The sequence below is a fragment of the Plectropomus leopardus genome, chromosome 6 (genome assembly GCF_026936395.1).
Source record: "Plectropomus leopardus strain MGB_pleo_1.0 chromosome 6, ASM2693639v1, whole genome shotgun sequence".
In the NCBI taxonomy this organism is placed as follows: Eukaryota; Metazoa; Chordata; class Actinopteri; order Perciformes; family Serranidae; genus Plectropomus; species Plectropomus leopardus.
The window spans coordinates 27,107,780-27,124,656 of NC_142181.1; the positions used below are offsets into that span (position 1 = coordinate 27,107,780).

Sequence of the window (16,877 nt, forward strand, 5' to 3'; positions counted from 1 at the left end):
TGTCACTGTCCGTCCACAACCACACCAACCACAGCACACATCAATCAGCCCACCCCTTTCAGCTTTTTAATCTGCTCCCACCCCCGAGGACCACATACACTTCAAAATTACAGTGAAGAAAGGTCACCCCATCCAATTAGAACATCATCAGGGATGCACACTAGAGGGTCATTCCCTGAACCCTTGTAGCACATTGTAAATCCTCCACTACTACAAGAAGGAACACCCACTCTGGCAGGATTCAGAATGGCTGACTGATTGCAGTGCTGGTAAATGAGGTGCTAGAATGTCTTTAACTGTGATGGCAGAGGCGACGGATGTGAATTTTTGTTTGGATTGATATGAGGTGTAATGGCATGTAAGAGTGCAGCGATAGGTTTATTCCCTTAAGATGATTCGTGTTATCATCAGTCCGTGTATTGACCCTGTGACGACCCCAGGGCCCAGATCAATCAGGTCTCCAATCAGGATTAGATCAAGCTGCCCTCTGCATCCCTTCTCATTACTCCAGTAACCTGCCTCTTTGCAAAGATTTAGCCCCATAACAGGAGACACATGCAGGCAGAGAAAGTGACAGGCCTGCTGGAATGAGAGAGAGATTTTGGATGAAACGCTCTGATGGAAAGGAGCATGTGGAGACTATTGTCTTAGCTTGGCAGAGAAAAAGAAGATAATGAGAGACGGGTGGAGGAAGAGAGAGAGGGTGGGTCAGTGAGCTTTGAGCCTCTCGTGGGCTGATCTAAGCCAATTAGAGACAAGTGACAGCTCAGCTACATGCTCATGACACAACTAGACCACGGCACTGCTCTGAGCCCAAGCACCCCACTGTACAAGCCTGACTTGGACCCCAACAAGCCCTTAACACTCCCCCCATGAACGCCTAAATACCCCCAACCCTCATTTCTTCAGACACGGAGCAAAGCCAAGAAGAAGGGAGAGAGTATGCTTAACAAAAAGCAAGTCTCTCCCCTTCTGTTCCTCGGCCCTCCAGAAGGAAGTGGCTGGCCGAGCAGAGCTCTCGGCCTGCCTTCGTCATGCTCGGCCAACTCTCTTGACATCTGATGTTGTCGAGAGTTGCCGTGACGACCTGGCAAATCCACTGACCTTTGCCACAAAGGTTCAAAACTTGTGAACCCGAGACGTGAAGAAGCCAAAAAGCTTGATGGGGGATATGTGAAGTGAGGAGTTTCAATTGGAAAAGGGGGGTTTGGTTCCAATGACCACTGGCAGCTGTCATTGCTGTTCTTCCCATGAGCGGATAATGGTGCCGAGCTTTCCCAGTATACACGAGGGGAGGTGGGAAGCCACCAGGTTGTGGGCTTGTCAGGACTCTAGCACAGGGCTTGTGATTAATGAGACAGGGCGTTGCACCACAAGGAGCTCAGCAGCACGTGCCACACTGGTGGTAACAACAAAAGTGCCTGACACTGTGTGGTATTCAAGCCAGAGTTACAACAGTTAATTCCTTTTCTACCAATACTATTACATGTACGCAGGTTTTTAAACACAAGTGAACCCACTAAATATTTCTTTGCCCATTGCCAGTAGACCAGAGCTGTGTAGATGGCTATGCAGCAGACGAATATGCCTTTCTTGTGTGTGTCTTTTTTTTTTTTTTTTTTGGCATGTTATGTTTGCTGTCATGGACAGGCTGGGGAACAGGTCAGTAAACAGAAGAAAGCATTACTAAATTAGCCCGTGGGTGTTGTGTTTCCATCAATGCTGATCGCATTCAGAGCCCATAAATACCGGTGACTACTGCAGAGTAATTTGACCTGGGTGTGAATGCTGATCATAACCTTTCCATTTACATTAACTTTTACATTAAAAGGCAATAAGCAACATGGTAAGAAATGTTTCATATTTTTTTTACATTATTTTTAAAAAGCTAGGGAAAAACATATAGGAAAAGAATAGCTAGGGAAAACTGTATTTACAATTATCATAATTACATACTTAAATTATGTTACAGAACTATTGTATTTTTGGAACATTTTTCGAGGTTCTTTTACTTTCTTTTTTGCATTGTTTATTTAAAAATAAGGATAATAAGGTAATTTTTTTGTACTTTTGTCTTACTAATTTCTGTGTTTCTTCTTATGTTGCTCATTGCCTTCTTCCCATGTTTTTCCTTCCCAAGTTTTAAAGGGTTAAAAACCAGATGTTAGTGGGTGATAACACATTTTTGTGCATTGGAAAAGCAGCTTTAGACACCTACCCCAAAACCACATATACACACAAATCTACAGTATGTAATACAGATTGTGCACATGGACGTCCACAATCATATGGCACACCCAGGACGCTGAACTGTATCATCCTCTCATTCACTCTTGACTGAGCATCAAGTGTATGAAATCTGTGAATGGCTGTAGCGAGAAATGCAGAGATGGAGGATGACAAGGAGGAGTGATGGGGGTTGAGGGACACCCAGTAGGGGGTGGGACAGGACACCCCTCTTCACATCTAACGTCTGCCACTCAAGGAAGTTAATGATGCCACGTTCTTGGGCCAACCGTCTCCCTGCTGCATGTGAGAAAAGAGACAGACAGAGAGGACTGAGGGTGGTGTTACTGGCACACAGAGGCAGTCAGGAGAGGTGAGATGCTCTTGCGAGGTGAGGTGGGGGTGGAGTGAAAATTGAAAGTCCAAGAATATTTATGGCAATCAACACCCCCAGTTGGCATTACTGAGTGATTTTGAGATGAATGATACACCCTCTTTTTGTCATCTCCTGCTCTCATCAGCATCATTTATCGCGTCAAGTTACTTATTAAGCTTCATGAGAAATTCTGCTAATTTTATTAGCAGTCAGTCACTACGTTGCCATTTGATTTTTCATAGCAATAAGGGGGATGGGGATGAATGTTTTGGCTGCTCGGCTGAAATTGTTATCATCTGCAGCCAGTTAGGGTGCAGCAATTTAGGGGATGAGGGAGAAACGGAGGAGGGATGGGGGTTGAGGAGTGGCAAGATGCTGAGGAGAGATAACACAATCTGGTCTTGCACTCAGCAAATGTAGAAGGATTGTGCACGGTTTAGTTTAACAAAATGTCTTAGAAAGCAGAAAAGGCCTTTTGTAGTGTATAGTGATCAAATGCATGGTAAATAGAGGAGGGTAAAGGTTCACAGATGTCAGAATACCAATTTGTCATATAGTGGGTAATGAGTGAAATCCGGCAGCAATCTAGTTTTGATGTTACTGCAGTAACAACAGAACTTGAGGAGTATAAGAATGAATAAGCTGACAGATGCTCATATCCCTTTAGCTTGTAATTAAATTATCTGTGCTTTTCTTCCTCTGACACAGGAATAACCCTGCCCTCCCGGGCTATTGCTCTTTCATGCATCTCCCAATAACACTAGCGTAACTGTATTAGCAATGTATGCTGGAGATGCTCTCCAGACTGCCAAATGGACCCGTACGCAGCTCAGTTTCCAAGCCATGAGGTCAGATGATGGTCAATCGATGGTCAGTCAGAGGTCACATTCAGAGCTGGCCAAAGGTCAGCCTATCTGGGCCCAGAGGTTTGACTGCACTATCAACCCTATGAACCGCCGTGAATAAAGCTAAATCACGTGGACGTGCACCTTCTGCTTAAAGTCTTAGATTGTGATAAGAAGAGCAATTCTCAAATTTACCGCCTTAAATAAGATTAGTCATCCAGGATCATGACAACAATGTGTCAATATTTCTAAATTATAGTTCACTTTTAATATTCTGGGTGTTTTTTTTCACAGCACTGCAGTGTATGAGTGAGTGAGGATAAGTGAATTACCAAAAAAGGCAATTAAACTAATAACACATTAGTTGCATAAACTAATAACCGACTAATTGCATATGTTTCCCACTCAACATGTTTTGAATAATATTATTTTCCACTACCTCCTGCACGGCAACAGCAGCCAAATCGATATTCATGAAGTGTCAGAGTTGTAATTCATGTGTCTGTTCCACATGAACACCGCAGGGACCTTTAAAAAAAAAAGACGAGAAAAAAGCTAACATGTAAATTTCACAGTTAATGCCTGGGCATGGCTTATGTTGGCCAATTAAGCTGTTCTTTTCAGCTCCATTACAACGCGGTGTCTGGGGGTTCATTTTTCCCTTACTGTGCCATTTAGGCTTCAAATGGGCAAATGTTCACTGCGCAAGTTGGACGACAAAGAGGGAGTTTGGAGTCTGTTACAGAGCGTGTGTATGTGTGTGGGCACAGTGTGTGCATGTGCATATGTGCCTTTGCAAAGCCCGCCTTGTGTCCAGGTTCCAAACATCTATGTGCTGCTGCGCCTGTGTGCCTTTGTGTGTGGAGGCCTAATTTGCGCATGAAACAGGAGAGCGTTAATGGCTTTTAAAGATCGGTGGAGTCAAATGAGCGTACTCATCAGTTAGCCACACACCCCTCGGTGATCACTCAGTGTCGTTAGATTTCATTTCCTGTGGAACAGGAAGATCTCAGTGGATCCAAGACAAATCCCTGCAATTATAGCCATGCTTAACATGATTCACTGTCATCATATCGTTTCTGACTCACTGGGTGGTGGCTACTGTTGTGTATGGCATCATTATCAACAGTAATCATTGGAAATACAATAACATAGATTACTCAGAATTTTACTCCAGCAATACCCACCCAAATACTATCCTTTATGAATTGCTTATCAAAACAGCAAGCAATGAGAAACATGCTGCCCATATCTAAACACACACACAATGAAACACAGGCAAACATGGGAGGCACCTGCATGTTCGTTAATAGCTTTGCCCTGGACAGTGTAGAGCACGAGGGCCAGCAGCAAGAGGCAGCGAGATAACATTCTGCTTAGCATTTGAATGGGGTGTTCTGATTTCTATTCAGTTGGCCTTTGGCCATGCTAGTGCTTAAGTGGTCTGGGCGAGTCTGTCTGGTCTCCACTGTGCCAACCAATGTGCAGGCTCATATCTGGCAATGTGCAATGTCTGTCAGTGTCCCGGTCTGCCTGTCTGTCTGTCTCTCTGTCCGTTTGGCTGGATGTGTGTCTGGCTGGTTAATAATCAGCCTGGCTAGCAGCTAATCATCCTCCCAGCTGCAGAAGCAGGTGGCCACACATACCACAGCTCCCAGTCTCATTCACCATGTGATGTCATCTCACTGCACCTGGTCACCCTACTTCACACATAACTGAGGTAGCCAGATTCCCTCTATGAAATGGTCCTGAAGCTGCGAGTCCTGTAGTGAACTGGTGGCTTCTGAATGACCAACATTAAACCTCCGTGTCCCCTCCCTCGCCTCAGCCAAGCCTGGGACTGATCCTGGAGAAGTCTAACAGGTCGAGGCAGCAGTTAGGACACACTCCGCATCGAAATGGGAAGCCATTAACTCTGCAACACACAAGGTCACCTTCAACTAGACACAGCAGCCACCCAACTTCCTCTGCTGTTACACCCAATGGATGCAGCGGCACAGTCATGTAAAGGTCACGCCGTAAAACAGAATGGAACCACAGCTGTCTCCAAAATCACACGCTTAAACATTTGATCTTGTCTCCCTTCACTTTTGAAAGTGATCAAAATGCTTTGAGTATCACTTTCAAACAGCAGGAAAGGAAATGAGAGAGGGAGGGAGTGGAAAGAGGGAAAGAGGAAAGAGAGTGATAGAGGGAGAGAGACAGCAGAGACTGGACGATCAGGTTTCAGCTCTGGTCTGCAGCTGTTGAGGGCTCTGGTGGCTGATAGGTGTCCCTTACAGCAAATGTAATCCAAGCCAAACACAATATCTGTCTACGCCATCGAGAGATCACCAAGTCATAACACATCCAGACCCACGATAACTCTGATGGGGCCTAGGGCCATGTAGGCCAGCTCAACTTGGCTTGATTTCTTTCAAAAACATGGGGAGAAGTCAACAAGCAACTGGCCTAAATATTACCCCAAAAAACTGTAAAAAAGTTACAAGTATTTTTTTAAATTATAATTTTTCTATTACACAATTTTAAATGTGAAATTATTATAAGTATAATATTTTCTGGACATTATTGGATAATTTTCTAATAATTCTCCTCTCTTTTTTTAAACAAAATTTTAGGTAATTTTCTTTTCACCTTTTACTAATTTCTTGCAACTTGTGGGACATTTCTTGCCAAGTTGGGTGTTGCTTTTTTGCCCCATGTTTTAGAAAAAAATCAACCTAAATCAGCTTTCAAAGGGTCAAACAGCTTGTGATAGGCATGTAAGTGCAGCCCAAGAAAACTGATGTTGATCCAGGTTTCAATGGGTTAAAGGACTCCAGACAAAAAAACACAAATTATTAAATCAACACAAACCAAGTAAGGTTGTGAGAGAGGAGGTATTAATGTTTTTTTTTCCTTAAAACCACTAGACTGGCAAAGTTGTATGCTATGAACCCTCAACTTCCTAGGGCCAATGTTTCCCATGTATCCCATCCCCCAGCCTCTTACTTCCTCTCCATCCACACAGTTCAGTTGAGAATCTAATGAAGCTGAAATGCCGTGTCTCCTATGTTCCCAAAGGGCTACTTTGAGGAGGGACTGTCCTTAATGTTTGCACAACTAGAAAAACAGCCACAAAAGCCATTTACCTTAAGCGTTTTTTGTGCAAGTGTGTACTTGTGTGCAAGTGTGCACAACGGCTCTGAACAAGATATATCCATCAGCATGCCAGTGTGCAGTGTGACAGTCGAAAGCCAAAATAAACAGGCTGAATCGTGGGTCCGGTTGAACCCTTCCACAAGATCAATCCCCAGCAGTATTGTGTACCCTACTCTGTTGCGCAAAGGCATGTATGTGTGTGAATGAATGTGTATTTAAGGGTGTGTGAAAGTAACCAAGGAAATAATGGGCATTTGAAGCAGGAACATCAGTGCAGAAATAACACAGTGCATACACCGGAGGGTGAATCAATTCTAGCGACATTTGATTCAAATCCATATCAGCTAGCGCCTGAACTTCAGCCCTCCACCCTGTCACCTCCTCCCCAGCTCCATATGATGGATTACCATCTCTGGCAGTCTCAGAGGGTCTGAGAGAGAGAGAGAGTGAGGGGGAGAGGTGGGTGTGGGGAGGTCAGTCACTACAGGGACGCGTTCATCGGAGGGGAGCGCTGGGTTAAGGAATTATGGTTTGACAGAGATCTGGGGTGGATAGGAGAGGGCAAAGGGTTCTTCAGGGGTCAGAGGATCCAATCCTGGCTGGACTCAATGGCAAGCCACCCTCAGAACGTCGAGTCCACAGGGATTTCACTGCAGGTCGCATTTCGATTAATATTATTATCATTCACTTGTCCCTTCGCCCACTTGTCAGCAAATAGAGTGGTATCAGACATCTAAATGCCGGTGAATAGCGCACCTGTGCAGCAATTTAGTAGTACCCTGTGTGCTAGGTTATCTACTTCCAGGCTAAAGAACGGATTAATAGACTGATAAAGTCTAGGTATTTTCTGGAGGATAATTTGATGATCATGAAAATAAATCTGCTCGCTGAAAAACTGAAGGCTGCAAGCGGCTTGAATAAATTACAACCATAAGTCAATATCAAAACAGAAATCAAAGTGCAATCCACCCATGAAAGCAGCAGCCTCTCACCCTGTCTGTGTTTTAAAACTGATCAATAATCAGCCTGCAGACACATTTCAATAATTTACAGCTCAGTCTACATCCAAAACTGTCTGATGAGAATAAAAGAAGTGGCGTGGCAGGGTAAGGTTGTTTTATAGAACATGGTTGTCTGAAGGTGCTTGCTTTTTACAACAACGCTGCCAAGCTGGCACAATTTAGGGACTGGATGTTAATGCAAAGATTTATTTTTCAGTCACCGCAGAGCAAGCGCTCACAGTGTAAAGCATTGGGAATGAGACACGAGGATGGTGGAGGGGGCAAGGAGAGAGCAGGCAAAATGCAGGAAGGAGAGACAAAGCAATAGCCCTGCATTGTCAGAGTGGAGAGGCCATCAATAACAGTGTCACTTTAAAGAGAGAAAGAGGGAGAGTGTGAAGGAGCGAGAGTAGGGTTTATAAAGGAAACACAACAAAACCCGGTGAGACGGGTGCTTCATCTTGCCGGGCACTAATGGGCGTGAGAAGCGGCTGGCTCAGCATTCTCTGCTTGATGGCTCACTTCTCTGCCGACGGGGCAGTGGCATCCATGACGAAACGCCACACACTTGTTTAATCCAGTTTGTACACTCAAAGGTGACACAATGGTGGAAGTAGAGAGGTGGGGAGTGGGGGGAAAGGGGGGAGAAAGAGACCGATAAAGGGGGCTGAGAAAGATGGTCAAAGGTCATCCCAAACTTGGACCTCATTAGGGGCTACATGTCTTTGCCATCATCTCAAAACACTTCCATCATTGTCCCCAGCCTTTGCTACACTACTCCATTACTGCTGTCATCGTTCAGCCATGGAGTGCCAGTCTAGCCAAGCAATATCTTAGGCCTGCCCCTTGAAAGTCAGAGATTTCTTATCATCAACTTGCTTCCAGCTGAGCAGTTGTTTTTTGTCTGTGCAGTATACTTCAGGGGACGTTTTTGGTCCCCAGATTTTGCTTGGGAGCGAGTGCTCTTGACTTTCACACTATTCTTTGATAACACAAAGCTGCAGACATGCTGACAGCAGCCTGTTGGTTTGTTTACTGTTTTATGTGAATGCCACTGTCACACTGAAAGTCCCTCGGAGCCCCTTCAAAAACAAAACGAATGTTGATTATTTGTATTGAACAGCCAAATCTGATTAGACTGACATCATTCTGAGTCGGGTACAGCCCTATTATATTGCCCATCTCCAGCCACTTCCCTTGTTTTCTCTGAATGTAAGAAGGTAACACAGACAGGCTATTTCCCTCGGTGGAGTCGGGGAGGTCAAAGCTGGGACACAAGGCCCGCTGAGGATAGCAAAAGCGCAGTCTCAGGACTTATCATATGTGTGTAAACGTGCTAGTTTGTGTGTGTGTGGCAGTGAAAGGTCAGAGTGCTGCTAGTGACTGCAGAGTATGCCTATGATTAATCTCCCTGCGAGAGTTTTCCAAATACCTGTTCCATTTCTGCAGGGCAGTCTCTTTCTATGCGCTGCACAGGATTGTGGCGGGAAGTCCTCATTTACTCGGCCATCTGTGGCTTATAAATGAGAGAGCAATCTGCATGCTGCTGTCTTTGGCTGGCAAGAACTGTGTGTGCGTGTGTGTGTGTGTGTGTGTGTGTGGACATTGGGTGAGTAAATCCCAATAGATAACAACACCTTTTTACAGAGGTCAGCAAACTCCAGCTGCACAGACACTGAGCTGACACATTTAATCAGGGATTTCTCCACTCTCACATTTTATCAGGGGAAGATATTTCCCACACCCTTCTCTGCTCTCACCATTGTTCTTATCGCAGGGCCACATTTTACCTTTTCTGCATCCATACTTTTCCTTTTTTTTTCATAACACTACTTCCCTCTGAACTAAACTTGGCAACCTACAGCAAAAAAAATCAATAGTCCTCGATTTTTTTTTCGGTTTAAGGTAAATTGTGTAGAATTTAGGGTAAAAAACAGACATAAATTGAACACATTACACAATGTATGTTTTGTTTAGTGTATATTCACCTGAAAATAAGAATCATCGTATTTTTGTTTCCTTAAATAAGCGTTTATATCTGCATAGTGAGAAGGTCTTCGTCCATGGAGTCCACCTTGTTGAACCACCAGGGAATTTTAAATAGCAAAGGAATAGTCCGCCCTAGTCTGCCTTACTCTGCCCCCTATTTGCTTACCCATCTTACCGTAACCCTAACTAATCTCACTCCCTGTGCTGAAAACGAACCAATCCGACCAACAGAGGCAACAAGTCCTAGCCAATAGGGAGAGCAGGATCCTAGGAAATGCAAATTCATGCACTGCCATGTTTCCCCTGTAGTCCAGAACAGACAAACCAAGCACTGTCTCTAGATATGGCAATTTGTGTTTTTTTGCATCAGCCACCATAATTAGCAGCCCCTCTGTGATGAGCAGCGTCAGAAAAACACAGATTTTTCTAAGTGATAAACTCCTTTTTTGAGTGTTTTTACTGGTTTTAATCACCTGGTCTGTTTGTTTTGGAGATAGGGAGCCCTCTATGGATAACTCGGCTCCCAGTGAAAAACCTTGTGAACATCTGGATCTTTAGTTTTTAGAGATAAAAGGTGAGCATACATTAGCAGGTGCTGGGCTAGTGGCCTATCTCCGACATGCTGAACAGCATTGGAGAAAAACTGATATGCAACCTTAAACAGCTTTTTTCACTATTTTGACTGGTTTTAATCACATGGTCCGTTTGTTCTGGAGAGGAACAGGCCTCTGCAGAGGATTTGTCTCCTTGTAAAAACCTGAAAAATGAACACTGAAGGAATTCAAACCAAGAGAGTATCCACAGTTGAAATCTACAATCCTCACCACAAGATGCCACTAAATCCCCCTAAATCTTAAACACTGAACCTTTAACTCCCCAATACTCCCTTAACTCTATGAAATTAGCCAAAAGAGAGCCATTCAAAGGTGCAGGAAAATCCAGGGAGTGGTAATTGTTTAGACTGACCCTCAAAGCAAAACATATTTAAATACAAATTAGGCAGTGCTCAGTTTTCGAGACTGTGTTATATTTCCTAACTGAAGCATGCATCATTAATGTGCCGTAATGGTTGCATTGTTGCTGCTTCCTTCATTACCCTTCATTATTTCTCAAGGACTTCAGTGCAGATTAAACCTACTGGGGCCTACTGGGGTTTGTACAAACGTGAGGGCAGGTGTTTGTGTACACGTTTGTGTGAGAGTGCGTGAGTGTCTGCTGTCTGCGTGCGCTTGTCATTCCATTTTCTCATTTCTGAAATGGAATAATGAGTCCAGATGAGCTTGTGAAAGGCTCTGCAGCACAGCTCAGCCTGACTCCCCACCTGGCCTGCTCCTCCTGGCCTGTCCCTTTATTAGCTCCCCCTCATGCTGGACACAACAGGAACAGCTTGGTACCCTCCTCCTCTCTTCACCACTCACACCTCTCCCAACTCTATTTTCCTGCTAATTACCTTGTTGTACGAGCACCAAATGCTACCTAACGATTCACTTAATTGCAGAAGTGGTACATTAGATGATATCAAAGGACCTTTTTAAAAGTCATCCAATCCCATTCCAAGCGGCATTTAGAACCAACCCAAGACATCTGTTTCATTTCTGTGTCATTTGCATTTTTAAAGGTTACAAACTGAGCGAAGCGGGAAAGGATACACATCTACTCAAGATTCTGTGTGTTGGTTCCATTCACGATGCCTCCCTCCCCAGATGATTACATACATTTAGTACATATACAGAAGGCCGGAGTCACATTCGACACTATATTAAACGTGCAACTGTTCACCCCACATGCTTGCATTCGGGGCACTTTGCACCAGTGCTACCCATCCACCTGCAAAGCTGGGGCTAATTAACATTTTCCTTGGGATCCTATCGCCCCAGGTGTGCCTTGTCACACTTATATATACACAGATATCTGCAGTGCTAGCAATTTATTCAGCAGCGGTGGCTGCAGCTAGCATTTTTGACACAGGCTTCATAATGATTTATGAACCTGCTCATTGACCTAGTTTATTCTGAAACGAGAAAAGGGGGCAGATCCCCTCATATATGTGGCATATCCATCCCGTGGAGCGGGCCTGCAGTCAGCTTTGGAGAGCATGGAAGGTAGAATGAGATTACAAAGCAGATACCCTGTAGGCAACACATTTACAAGTTTCTATCTTCTAAAGTACAGGATGGTGAACAACACCTGTAATGAAAAATCTTCCCAAAAGTGATGTCCAAGCATTATCCTCATACTCACCACATGCACCAGACTTTGATAACATAACACAGTTCATGCTCTTTTCCACCAATTTGTGTGCAATGGGCCTCATGCAAGAAACAATATATATATATTAACAATCTTGCTCTTATTATTGCTCGTATCCACGATTTAATGCTATTTTGTTAGTACCCATTGATTTTTGGGATTCACCAATGTTTCGTTATTTTTACTCTTTTCTTGGGTAAGACAACATTTTATGACTGGTTGAGAACACTGACAACTTGCTGCTTTTCCATTTAATTATTTTATTTATTTTGATATTAAATTTAAACCTTTTTGCATGAGTACTCTAACTTTTAATACTTCAATACATTTCCCTAAAATCACATTTACTTTTTTTAAGTTTATTTAACAGCAGGCCTACGTCAATTTCACCACTTGCAGAAGTTCTTCTTCATGCAACCTTTTTTGGTGTCATGTCTCCGGTCTTGGTCACGTGCCAGAGTCTTTGCACACCGCAGCATACCTGCACTTATATATTATTTATGGGGCGTTACCTACGTTAATAGGTGACTTATGATCAAGTGGAGTTCAGCGTTGAGCTGACCAAAGTAGAAGGCAATTTGAATGGTTAAGAAAGTCTGATGCATCTTGAGTTGACTTTGCTTATTTGTTTTTTCTCTTAAAAGAAATAAAAGAGAAATTTAACAGAATGTTGCTGCATGAGGCCCAATGTGTGTTTAACATCCAACGCTTACGAAAGACATGTCTGAAGCCTAGAAACGGCCCAGGTCCCCCCAATCTGGCCCACATTAATAATGCAGAGGCTCCTCTCAGAGGCTTCTTCCCCCTCTTCCTCTGCACTCCACCTCTCCAAGAGAGAGTGGTGAGTGCCGCCCAGCTTGATGTCCAGCATGCAGCAGTGCCGCTTTGCTCAGCGGACACCAAGTTCAATCTGTTTCAGAGCTGCAATTAAATTATCTCACCGGGGTCCTGCTCAACCACTCATGAATGGAAGGGGGGCAAAGGTGTGAGAGGGAGGTTGAAGACAGGGGGTGAGGATGGGGAGGGGCAGGACGTATCACACACACGAACCCAGTTCAACATGGATATAGATTTAAATGCTGCTTTTTCTTGTGCGATTAGCTGTGGCTTTACAATCACTAGACGGATGTCAGGACCTGATAAAGCTAATCACCACGGTAAGCCAATGCTTTGGGATTTAGCTCCCCCACCCCCTCCGTCCCCCAAGCACCCCTAAAGACCTGGCTGAAAAAGAAAGCAGAGAAAGCCCCGAGCATGGAGTGCTCCACAAAATGGCCATCCCTCGTCTTTGGGGTCTATGATAACCTGATTACTGTGAAAATACACAAATATGCTGGAGATAGTCATATCTTAATATCACTGAGGAAAGCATTTCTATATCCAGTCATGACCTCATTGTTATTGTCAGTGAATAATTACTGTTCATATATATTTTACAAAGAAGTGAATCCTGAATCTTATCTGTTAACTACATTTAAAGGTCCACTGTGTACGATTTAGGGGGATATATTGGCATAAATGCAAGTGTGTGTTCTTTAGTGTATGATCAGCTGAAAATACGAATTGTAGCGTTTCCACTATTTTGGAACAAGCTGTTTATTTCTATATAGGGAGCGGGTCCTCTTCCACTGAATCCACTATGTTTCTACAGTAGCCCAGAATGGAAAAAACACTCACTGGCTCAAGATAGGGCCAAATATGTTTTCACGTTAGCCACTGCAATTAGAAGCCCCTCTGCAACGAGCCAAACAGCATTAGAAAAACACTGATTTTTAACTTGAAACTGCTTTATTCAGTGTTTTCACCTATTTTAATCACCTCATCCATTTGTTTTGTCGAGAAAGAGACCCCTGCAGATAATTCGGCTCCCAGTAAAAAAATCCTGAATGTCTGTATCTAAAGTTATTAGAGAGAAAAGGTGAGCACACATTACCAGGTGCTGGGCTAATCAGCCATCTATAACTTGCTAAACAGCAACCGTTTTTACCAGTTTAAATCAGAGGGTCCATTTGTTTTAGAGAGGAAGAGACCTCCGTAGATATTTCAGCTCCCAGTAAAAATCACCTGAACAATGAAAATTAAAGAATTCTAACTGGAAGAAGTTTCAGCTGGCTGCAATCTGCAATCCTCACTACTAAATGCCAATGAATCTCCCTAAATCTTACAAACTGCTTTGTTATAAAACAAACTAACTCATCTATGTTAAAGAGACAGAGGGCAAAAGACAACAATCGAGCTATGCTAATTCTGTCCATCCTGGTCCAGACACTTGATTGGTTCAGACACCAATCCTGCGAATCAGCTTCAGGACATTTATAACTCAATATCCCTTAAATTACTTGTCATTAAAGTTGCAACAGGTCATTAGTGCTTTAATATAATACCATGCCTGCAAATTTCAAACTCCTTTCTTTCTCCTCATCTCTTCAGCTCACTCTAAAGAGCCTCTGGGAGCTTTGATCTCTTCACAATCTAATAATTCATATTGAATATGTTCTATTCTAATAAAACATAATTCACTGTCACATCAGAATCAAGTAACACAGAAAATGTCTCTGTTGAACTGCACTTGACCCGCCAGCACAACCATTTTCCACACACACCCACACTCCATCACAGTCAGGCCAACACTGCTGTCACTCTCAAACTGTGTGTGTCTCAGGTCGGGTCAGGTCAGGTCAATAGAAGGAATATTTTGTGAGGCAGCATGGAGCTGGTATTGGTTGTAAATGAAATTGGACAACCAAAGGCCACTTTGACAAGCAATTAAATGTAGATTGGGAATTTAATTCATGTACAATACATAATATATATAAATGCTGCCTGATGATGGGAGCCAGAATGAACGCTGCACAGTTCAGGTCTAACTATAGGCACAGGGAACAGCTCTGTGTCCTTGTTTACTCTGAGTGTGTGGCCTGAGGCTTTGCACCGAACCCCTTTCTCTCTCTAACCCAGTATCTCTGGTAATACCAATCATACATGTGCTCTTATTTTTTCACCTTGCTAGCTCTTGCTTATCTCCTCGTCTCCTAGCCTCCTGACCCCTCACCCCTCACCTTCAAGCCATTCAAGCAGTCAATGCCTCCATTCAACCCCCTCTGCTGCTCAACCCTTATTACATGAGAGAGAGAGAGAGCCAGCAATAGAGCAACAGAGGGGGAGAGAGGAAGGGAGGGAGGGAGAGAAATAGGGAGAGAGAGAGAGAGAGAATGAGGGTACTGGAAATAAAGGTTAAGAAACAGTATGAGAGGGGAAAAATAAAATAATCTGGAGACTTCATCAATTTTTCATGAATTTTCATTTAGACTGGGAGAGCCCTCTTACAGCAATCGATAGATCAAGCTGCTGTCACACAGTTAGCACCTGGGGGCAGCTGAGAGGCCCTCGGGAAGGCAGGGGACTGGATCAGAGGCGGAGAGCGACCCCCCTCCTCTCCAACACACAAAGTCCATTTCCTAAGGATCACAAGCTAACGACTGCTCCCACTGATCACTGTAATCACCTCAGAAAAGACAAACACAGGTCCTTTTACGACGAGGAAGATTTTTGCTGTATTTTCTTTCAAAAACATTGTCGATAATTTAACTGGCAAAAGATTTGCTTATTTTAAGTTAACTATAGAGAATGACAGCTTAGCAACCAACTCTAAAATGACTCCCAAAGTTTATGTCACTAATCATGATATGAGATCTCGATGTCTCTCCATGCCAAATCAAGTGAAGTATCATAAAGTCTCATGAATGTAGCTCTTGTCTGAAGCATGTGTCAGCCAGTTTAAACAACACAAAGACATGGAGACTTTCCACTCCACCTTATGGGCAGTTGAGGTGCCTAGTAGCCACTTCACAGGAAGAGGGGGGGGTCATCTTCAAAGGTAATATGATCCACAGCTCAGGTTTTGCCTGTCAGTGTTCACCAACACAGTCCAGGCAGCCTGTGTCAAATGTCCTTCAGGACTTTGATCTGGGGCTGTCGTTCGACCCCCACTCACCTGTGAGAAACCCATATCTACCATACCATCCAAAGCTTTAACTCAAAGGTCTGCAGACAACTTCAGAGTAACCCCTGTGAGGTAAAAATATATCAAATTTATCTAAAGTGCTCCGTTGAAAAGCTCATTCTGTACAACTCATTAATCCTGAAAGCACGATGAAGCCAGCTCTTAAAATAGTGTAATTTCAATTGCATCAAATAAAATGCTGTTTGTTCACTGTTATTCTCAACACATAAAGACAATTTTCCATTATTTATATATGGAAAGAAAAAGATTGGATAATGCTGACAGAAAATATTAAAACATGGTCTTTTAATTCACTTATGCTGACTGTAATTCCAGTCTTTCCATCATCTGGAAGCTGCAAGATCAAGACTTTTCTTCATCTAATTAAATGAGCAAGAAAAAAATCAGCACTGCAGCAAAGAGGAGAAATTAAAAAGAAAAAGGAGACAGGCTCCTGACTCACATGCTACTTCCAAAGATGCGTTGCGGCTGACAGCTTCTCCCAGGTAGTTCCGGGCCACGCAGACGTAGGCTCCCTCATCCGGTTTGCTCCGTCGTCCATGAACGATGCGAAGGAAGAAAAGCGAGCCACTGGGCAGCAGCATGCGGTGAGAACGTGGGTCGTCTTTGTCCGTTTCCACCCGCTCTCCATCCTTGTACCACTCCACTGTCGGGGTGGGCCGCCCCTCCGCTTTACAGTTAAGAGTGGCAGGCTCCCCTTTGGAGACAATCAGGTCAGAGGGGTGCTCCACAATCCGGGGTGGGGAGTCCTCCTGGCGTAGACGGGATCCTGGAGGAAAAAGAAGAGATGCAATTAATCATAGAGAAACAGCAAATGGACTTTAAGCATTGTTTCAGTTTGACATTTTAAAATTAAAATTCCTTCTCAAGTCAAAAGCCTTAACCATTAATATATTAGCCCGCAGGTGCACAATTTGGAAAATAGGGAGATGGTAAGGGTTGAATTAGTTAATAAGCACAACTAAGAGTAGCAGATTACATATCCCATCGAGCTGAGGAAGGCCTAAGGGTACCCGAGAAGGAGC

The 16,877-nt window shown here is 43.6% G+C and overlaps 1 protein-coding gene across 6 annotated transcripts in view; it reads right to left on the reverse strand.

Moving 5' to 3' along the window:
- robo2 (roundabout, axon guidance receptor, homolog 2 (Drosophila)) overlaps window positions 1–16,877 on the reverse strand; it is a 428,768-nt gene that overhangs the window by 176,151 nt on the left and 235,740 nt on the right. For all 6 annotated transcript variants that reach the window (XM_088079114.1, XM_088079116.1, XM_088079118.1 and 3 more), the window contains one exon: window positions 16,295–16,621. In XM_088079114.1, the coding sequence (XP_087935240.1) occupies window positions 16,295–16,621 (327 nt within the window). The remainder of the gene's footprint in view (window positions 1–16,294; window positions 16,622–16,877) is intronic.